The 8,964-nt window shown below is 33.3% G+C and overlaps 2 protein-coding genes across 2 annotated transcripts; both read right to left on the bottom strand.

The window, feature by feature from the left end:
* Positions 1-1,766: 1,766 nt before the first annotated feature.
* LOC113362264 lies at positions 1,767-3,167 on the bottom strand. The gene is made up of 3 exons (XM_026605190.1): positions 3,120-3,167; positions 2,850-2,996; positions 1,767-2,242 (listed from the first exon to the last, which is right to left on the bottom strand). The coding sequence occupies exons 1-3, from the start codon at positions 3,144-3,146 to the stop codon at positions 1,880-1,882; spliced, it is 537 nt and encodes a 178-aa protein (XP_026460975.1). The 5' UTR covers positions 3,147-3,167; the 3' UTR covers positions 1,767-1,879.
* A 62-nt stretch (positions 3,168-3,229) lies between these two features.
* Positions 3,230-4,329, bottom strand: LOC113360336. Its single transcript, XM_026603855.1, has 5 exons — positions 4,141-4,329; positions 3,939-4,025; positions 3,655-3,834; positions 3,389-3,553; positions 3,230-3,280 (listed from the first exon to the last, which is right to left on the bottom strand). Exons 1-5 carry the CDS (start codon positions 4,327-4,329, stop codon positions 3,230-3,232), a joined length of 672 nt encoding a protein of 223 aa, XP_026459640.1.
* Between the last annotated feature and the right edge of the window lie 4,635 nt (positions 4,330-8,964).

An 8,964-nucleotide genomic window follows, 5' to 3' on the forward strand; every position in this document is an offset into this window, starting at 1 on the left:
GGTCCAAGAATTGTCCTTCTCCCCAATGTTTCCATCCGTATGCTTGTCGGGGAGATGAGAATTTGAATTTTGAAATCTCACCAGAATCTGATGCTCCTCCAGCAGTTGCAGAGTTTGCCGGTAAGACTTGACCGTAAATTTTTTTGCCGGAACATAATCATAATTCCATTCCACTGCCAAACCCATGTTGCTCTGTTAAGTTCTACTTGTTAATCTGCTGGGATATCTTGAGCCGGATATTTTACTCTCAATCTATAGCAGGAAGGATTTCTTTCTGTTGTTGCATGATCCACCTCTGCTAAACCTCCCATTTTTCCCCTATTTTATCAAAAATTTTCTTTGACCATAATTGTATTGGCAGACCTTTAATTGTTACCCAGTTTTGAGCTGAGTACAAAGATCTAGCATTTGTGGTCACATCATCATATATCCATCTCTTTACTTCCATTATTGTGTCCCCAGAGCTCCATTTGATGGGTCTCCGACAACTATTCCATTCCTAATGTTGGAAAATTAAATGGAATTTCCGTATGAATAGAAAATCCCTTGTTTAGCATCTAATGGAGATGGGTTTCTTAAGTTAATTGGATTTGGCCCAATTAGAGTTTGGTCCGGTTAGTTAGGGTATTTCCAATTTGGAAACCAATTACCGAAAACGTGAAAGGACATAGCCTTTCATAAGAAACCTTTGGAAACAACTCCATGAAGCACCGTGATGTTTCATCGAAGAGGTATGATTAACTTCTATAAATACCCTGCACACACTTAGAAAAGATATCAATAAAAAACCTAATAATCATCCTACTACATTCTAAAATCATCAATTTAGTTTGTGTTAAAGAGAGAGTTCACCACTTTAAGTTCGGTTCGCAGTTTCTCGAAATTTGGAGTGCTAATAGATCGAGAAAATAGTCGTTGTATCCTGGGAGACACACATTGATAATCCGTAAGCACCAGTGTGGGGTGAATCTGTCTTAAGGCTAGAGGATATAACCCTTGCCTCGACTTTGGTTTCGTATAATTGGGTTTGCATTTCTCTTCTTCTCTGTTTGTTTTACTGCAATTTATACACAAGATTTCCAACACCTAATCATTGTTAGGTTGAAACGTAGCCATATTATCATCAAGAACATTGATTTTCAAATATCTACCCCATTTAAGTTTTGCTGCAATTTCTCTAGCCACTTGATTCAATGAGATAGATCCATTAGCTACACAACAGAAAATACGCTCAGGTCTATGATTTGCACTTGAGTTATTAATCTTCCTCAGAAGGTAGTTGTTGGTGACGTAACTCAGATTTCCCCAAAAGTTTATTTAACAACCCAAGGAATCTCAACCACCCAAACTGATTTTTTCCTTTTGAAATGAAAAGAAACTTTTTTGTGCCTCTGTTGATATCAGTTCTTTGTATTTCAATGAATTCACCCATTTGATTTTTGAGTCTCTCAATAAGAAAAGAAAATTTTCCTTCTCGGAGAAACTGTATATATCTTCGTCGTGCTACTCACTCAACCTTCTCCGAGAAAACATGTATTTTAATGACCATCGGAGAAATTGTATATTTCTTCACCGTGCTACTCAACCTTCGACGAAATATATATTTTCCTTTACGAGGATTTTTTAAGGTGTCCTATCTATGACCATCGGAGATACGGAAAATTTCTTCGTTGCGCTACTTGTACATTTTTTCTTACGAGGATTTTCTTAGGAGATATGATTAACCTAATTATAGAAAAAAATTAGGTATACTTATTCCAATAAGACAAGCTAAAGATGAGAACTTTATTAATGTTAATAATTAGTCTTACGTCCAAAAACAAGAATTTATAATCGAAATTATATGTTTCTTTCCCATCATTTTTAGCATAAATCTTTTTCAGACACAAGTACCACCACCTCTTCCGGAAAAAAGCACGATATTATTATCGGCCCAATATTTCGCACCATAGAACTTTGGACAATCAATAGTATCTTCTAGGTGTTTTCGTACTGGTTCTAAATTATGATCGTTCTTGTCCTTGAGTTTGAGTGCATCAAAAAATCCCGTGGTCTCTTGGAATCTATTAAGATTTATGCCGCTAGTCATTGCTGGGCTAACTCCGTCTTTACCAGATTTTACACGACCGCCCCAATAAATATACTCAACTCCCGGTCTAAATAGTGGGAATAGATCTTTTGCCCAATATCCAATTTTGATGTCTTTTTCAATCATCAACCACCATTTTCCTGTTCCAGGTTCCTGCAGTATATAACATAACACAGGATAGTCACAGTCATGAAATTTTCAAATACCGGAGGCAAGTTAAACAACAAAAAATCTTCGAAGCTACATTTTCTCTTCGTAATATACTGGGGTTGTTTGGTAACCATTATTTTAATGGATTATCAGCCCATAAACAATTATGCAGATTATAATTGACTCTATATGTGTTTGGTAACCATTATAATTGATTATCTTAATCATAATTGAAAAAATCCATTATTTCCATAAACAGAAAAAAATTGTTTTAAAAATTTATTATAATCAATTATTTTTCCAACAAATTCAAGTTGAAATTTTTCTTCATAGTTTCTCTAAACTATCAAGAGAGACAAAAAAACAGTATAGGATAAAAAAAATCCTAGATCATTGTTCCTTCCTCTCTTTTTTGAGATCATCATTCTAAAATAATCAATTATTTGAAAAAAATGTTTGGAAAAATTTATTTTAAAAATGATTAATCAAAATCATTTATCAATTTATGATTATCTATGATCATAAATAGATAACCATAAATTTTACCAAACAAAGCCATTGTTGTGAAATAAAGAGAGTATATAGATGATGAAGATTTTTTGTTACTTACCCTAGAAATCTCCACAGTAAATGCAACCGGTGGTTTTCGTACTTGTGACGTGTTTTGGAAAAACATAACGGGAGTGTATGTTTGATGAACTTGAACAAAACCTTTGCAAAGAGTGTTGTAGCAACCTGTCTTGTGACCACCATCACCCTGTTGAAAAATGAAACTCATATTTAACAATTAAAGATTAAGAAAAAAAACCAATATACAAAAACAAAGTAGGGTATCAATTATAGCGGTAATCAAGTTGTTCATGTATTATCGGAAACTTACAGTCCAGTATGCAAAAGTTCGAGTCATATTATCACCATATAATTGTGGATTGACCTGATGATACATAAAAACATATCCCAATCAATTCGAGTTATTATAATTAATATTAATTAACAAGCAACATAAACCATTCTAAGCAACAAAGAAACATGACAACATTGCTAATCAAACAAGGCAAGTAGTTAACAGCCTAATCAAACAAGCCTAAGTAATTAATAGCGTCACATTTTGAGCATGCATTATAGTATATACGTAAACTGAATACATACAGTCCATCCAAATTTGATTGCACTGGTCTGTTCCTGTGGTCCGGATTTAAGTGCCATCTCTGCCGAACTAAACTGGTCTTGATTTACTTTGGGATTCCATACGCTAACTATTCCTCTGGCGCCATTAAATGCTTCTCCCATTTTCAGATAAGTTACACCTGCTCTCTGACGATTATACATTTTGTGAAGCAAACCAAATAAACCAGAATTATTTAAGCACGCTTAACAAATAAAAATCAAAAGAAAATTATAGCTAAAATACATACATATTCAACACCCGGCCGAGGATTTGATGAAGATAATGGTGATGAAACACTTAGAGATTTGGCTCTGATGAGATCTTCCTTAGATGTCCTGCGAATTGGGACAGTTCCTTTTGGACACCCATCAACTCCGCTCATCGGCATTGTATCTGATTTTTTGGACACAATCATCTCCTCCCTCATCTAGAAAGAATGAGACTGCTTAGATCATCTCGGTGCATTAAAGGATAATAACAAAAGGTAAGGAATTGTATGCATGATTTGAAGCAGGCAATCGAAAATATTACCGAGTGCTTATACTTCTTCAGCAATGGATGGTCAAAAGCAGGCTGCTTATGGAATTCAATGCAATCGTATAAATCACCCCAAGAAGTCTTTACCCATGACAAAAAGGAAAACGAAATAATGTTAATATTAGTGTATTTGTGTATATTCCTAAAAGAAGAAAAACCTTTAGTTTTGATACGCAAAAGGGAAACTTGTACATACTTGTATTGTTTTGACGGGAGGTTTATTTAGACTATTGAGTTGTGCCTCCAAATCCAAATCCTCTTCTTCTGATGACATGCCACCCATAGCCGTTCTTCCTTCGACTAGTATTGCCACATCATAAGTAAGAATCAAACACGCTAACAGCAGTAAAAACTTGATATTCGTTAAACCAAAGAAGCGAGCCATCAGTAAAACTTTACGCTTCAAAGAAGAAAAAAATAGAAGAAGAAGACACTTTTTATTAGCTAAAGTTAGAATGACGGAAGATGGTGTATACTAACAAGCTAGGGTTGGTGCTTATTTTCATACAGCAAGACTGGGTAGAAAGTTGTTAGAAAATGGTAACTAACTATACTCCAAATATATTTTACTTTTTATATTGGATTCTTCCATATTTGGGATATATATATTCGTATATAAATAGTATAATATTTTTGATTTTGTTTTGTTTTTTAAGGAAATAATTAAGCTTGCCTTATTTGGACAACCATAAACAATACTCCCAAGTAAGTATTGTAGCAGCATCTTCAATGGAGTATGGGTTTTAAAAATTATTGATACCACCTAGGATTTTAGAAATTCTTAACAACAAAAAAACCTCTTCAGTGGTGATTGGATAATCAAAATTTATTATGACGTGGAAGTTTGAGTTTGGAGGAGATTATGAGTTTTTGGAGACTCCCATCGATACCCACGTCATCAATTTGGTATTATTTTAATTAATTTTTTAGATTTTGTGAATTATTTTTCTATAAATAAGTGAGAACTATATCAAAATAGATATGGATACAACTACCACCGGAGATGCTTATCAGAACAAGATTTATATTTGGATTCTATGTTATTAAATACCATTTTTTTAGGTCTTCACATCCACATATGATAAATAATCATACTCCATTGGAAATGCTCTAAATATGTTAAAAGACTTTACCTAAATGCTTATTGATAATCTGTTTGGATAACACTAAGTTGCTTTTCGGCATTTGGAAGCAATAATGATTTCTACATGCTAACAAAACATTAATTCTTCAAAGTTCAATTCAAAATACACAGTTGGTACATGTAAAAATCAGGTCATTATAAGTTAATTTGGGAACACAATTTCAAAAATGATTTCTACACACAATTGTTTTTAGCTATTTGTAACTCAAGTTTTTTTTTGCTTCCGTCTTTGGAAAAGGTTATGGTAGTTTGGGGCGTTTTTTGAACTTTACTTTTGTGTTGGGCTTATTTTCTCGGAGAGTTGAATGAGAGTAAGTATTTTGGATACTAAAAATAGAAATCAATCTCAAAAAGTATAGACGATCAGGATATAGTTGAGCCATATAACAACGTTTTTTATACACAAGGTTTTTACGGCCTTATATGACCATCATAAAAACACATCAATAAGTTTTTGATGATGCCAAGAGATAAAGGAACAAAAGGGAAAGTAATTAACTAGAAAAAATTCTTTAGATTGATACTTCTTATATATTGTTGAGTCGTGCAGCCGCGTGACAACCAAAATGAACTTGCGTCTCTCAACCATCAAATGTACTATCTTACTTGCAGATCCGAAATTTGATATTATGTCTTTCTTTTTTTTGATCATCAAACTATAAGTATTTCATTCCATAAGAAAAATTTACATGATGGTTTTAAAGAGAAACAAGTATATCATAACATGAAACAAATACAAAGAAAGATACAAAATACAAGTAAATCGAGAAGATAAAGAGTGATCTACCACGATAGTACCCATATCTTGTACTAAGAGATTAGAGAAGAAATGGTAATCGAAATTTTTATTTGACCATTTTGAAAGAGTTTCTTCTCGGAAAAGAGATACTCCTAAACAATTCTTCATGTGCAACGACCAACCCGAAGTCCTAGATCTATTTTTATGATGAAGAAGAACTTGATCTTCATCCGTGTCGAATCACCAATGTAATTTTATCAAGAAAACAAACACTAATAAATCATTAGAAACACTATAAAAGTGCAGATAAAATTGCCTTAATAGCAAAGATAAAAATCCCTCTGATAACGAAAAAATTATTGGAAACAACGAAAATAACTCATAAACCGAAATCAACGACATATAATTTTACTGAAAACAAGTATTATGTCATTATAACTAATAATTTTTCTAATCTTTTAATCGAAAAATATTTTATTGGACCCTAATAAATCAATCAAGCAACTTTTAGCTTGTATACGACCATGTTTTTAGATTAATATAAGAGCAAACAGGAAGAAGTGAGATATTGAATATATTTTTTTCTTAAGCATATATCAAATCAGTTTTGCTTGAATGAAATCCCATAATAACAACTTTATTTTTTGATGTATTATGAATCATGATGATTTTCTTAATCAGCCATTGAAGATATGTCGAATTTACCGTTGTACATACCTTCATGATGTCAGATCACAGTCCTTTATCTCGGAGTACAATCTTTATTATCACTCTGATCACTTATCTCCGGTTAGGTCTTTGATGATATGGAGTTATGGTTTCATGGTTATCTTCTAAGTTGGTCGGAGAGGCTAGAAGTGAACAAGAGAGAGAAGAGAGAATTCTCTGAAGTTTGATTTTTATTGATCAGAATGAACTTGTTTACATCATCAGCCTTTTTGGATATTTATACATGATATGAACATGAGAATTACATGTAAATTTCTAAGCACGACAACTTGGACTTAATAGTTTCCTTCCTTGCACTTGTACCAACATGGGACAAGTCTTTGTTATGACTACCCATCTTTTCAAGCCGCCATTCAGCTGACAACACCGAATCTTCTCTTCTTCGTATCTGGACTCAGGTATTCCGAGTCTAACTTTGTGTCTTTTTCTTGATCGATAGCCCATGGATCGATTTTTGGACATCTGGTTCAAGTCTTCGACGTTTGACCTTGAGTCTTATTCCATGTCTCAGCTGTATTACTCTCCAGTTGTCAGTTCTCGGATTGATGCTATATTTTGTAATCTACATATTTACCCCCAGTTTAATTAAGGTAAGTGTGTTAGATTTCTAATTAAACTCTAGTTCATTTTTGCTTTTGGCTTTATTTCTTTCAGCTCTCAGCTAATACTTCTAGTAGCTCATTATCAACATGTGCATGTTTACTTCTCAAGTTAGATGGGACACCTGAGCATCTTTTTAGGTGTTACCTCCCCCTTTTAGGTTACTTCAAATATGGTGGAATACCTGAGTGTTTTTTTTAGGTGTGTCACTCCACATTTTAAGTTACTTATGAAAATTTCGAGTTTTCTAGGTCGTACACCTGTCCTCTTTTTCCCTTCAAAAGCCAAGTATCTCTTCAAAGATATTGCAAATATGATCTTCTATTGATCAATATTTTTGTCTTGTCATGTCATACTAGGTGTCTTATATCGCCTTAAAGACTTAGTTGCTTTTTGCAACTTTGTACCGTTCTTTACCATTGAGATGTATTTTTCTCAGCAATAGAGCTAATCAATCTCGTGATACTCAATTATTCTCTTAAAATATTATTTTATTTTGTTGCTAATTATTAGCATAGTTTTCAATTATTTGTGTATTGTTCACCTTCTTGGAATACCAAAAGTTTGGTAATTTATTGCGGTATTTTTTTTACCCACTTTCAATTGTGCACTTTATTGACTTGTAGTAGTTGATTACTTGCCTTTAATGCGTGGAGAAATGTTAGAATAAGTCACCGTTTTACCGGTTATGACCTTTTCACTTTCGTTATCTTTTGCTTGGAATAATAAGAAAGCTCTGTAAAATTTACCTTCATCATTTCAACCTTTTAGTTTAATTTTTAGAGAATATTTCCTGGATCTTCAAATTTTCCATCTCTCATCTAAATCTCTGAACTTTTGACCCAACAAACTCTTAGAGAATTGTTCGGTTGAACCTACAAGTTTTGCTATCTCAAGCTTGTTGTCACTGTTAGGTGATCAAAACTATGTCTTGATTCCTAGTCTACGATTTCAATTCATGGACTAAGTTAGAATTTGTAGTTGAGTATCTGACATCACCCTTGATGACCAAAGATCGACGAATATATTTGGAGAACTTCTGTATCAGGTATGTGAAAATTAAACCATTCTATTTTACTCACTATTTTACCATTTTATCTGTTGAAACTACGTCGTATGACTTCAAGTAGTATTACAAAGAAGAAGTTTCGAGATTGTGTTTTGAAAATATAAAAATATGATTCTAAGCAAAGATGTTCAACGGTCCTTAACAATATTAGTTCTATAAACTAATTTTTGGATCAACTGAAAGTTACCCATGCAAATAATTTTATCACTTGAGCATGTTTCAAACATCATAAGAGAGAAATATTAAACTTACTGATATTTTTACTCAGGGTATGTTGGCAAACCAGTTTTCAAACCATAGATATCTGAGTTTCCAAAATACAGGAAGGTTAGCGAACCAGTTCGCAAACCGCAAGTTCAGTTGGGAACAGTTCACGAACACGGTTGGCAAACCGTGGTGAACTGAATTTTCAAAGTTGGTATAATAGGCTAGCAGTTGTTGAACACGGTTCACCAACTGTTAGAGCATATCTCGGTTGAACCCACCAAGCGTTGGTATGTCAAGTTTAATTGTCATATTTTAGTACCAAAACTCATCTAGAGTCGCTTGATTAAATACTAGAATCAACTTCGTTTAGGTTAGAAAGTCTAGGAATGTTGAGACGTACAAGTATTACTCCGAAGAACTGAAAAAAGTGAAGAAGTAACGACTACAACGAAGACATCATCCTTCTTCTTGAGGTTAGTAATATTGACTTGATCTTATTTCCGTTCCTAACGTATCTTCAAGCCAGATTATA

The sequence above is a fragment of the Papaver somniferum genome, chromosome 3 (assembly GCF_003573695.1).
Source record: "Papaver somniferum cultivar HN1 chromosome 3, ASM357369v1, whole genome shotgun sequence".
Classification (NCBI taxonomy): Eukaryota; Viridiplantae; Streptophyta; class Magnoliopsida; order Ranunculales; family Papaveraceae; genus Papaver; species Papaver somniferum.

Bases quoted from the DNA above. Each gene is read 5' to 3' on its own strand.
- LOC113362264 (XM_026605190.1), bottom strand. From the start codon at position 3,146: ATGACTCGAACTTTTGCATACTGGACT. The intron at 2,997-3,119 runs GTAAGTTTCCGA...ATTTTTCAACAG, and splicing joins GAACTTTTGCATACTGGACT to GGTGATGGTGGTCACAAGAC. The intron at 2,243-2,849 runs GTAAGTAACAAA...TATATACTGCAG, and splicing joins TTACTGTGGAGATTTCTAGG to GAACCTGGAACAGGAAAATG.
- LOC113360336 (XM_026603855.1), bottom strand. From the start codon at position 4,329: ATGGCTCGCTTCTTTGGTTTAACGAATATCAAGTTTTTACTGCTGTTA. The intron at 3,835-3,938 runs GTAATATTTTCG...CATTCTTTCTAG, and splicing joins TGAAGAAGTATAAGCACTCG to ATGAGGGAGGAGATGATTGT. The intron at 3,281-3,388 runs GTATGTATTCAG...TTGTTTGATTAG, and splicing joins CAATCAAATTTGGATGGACT to CAATGTTGTCATGTTTCTTT.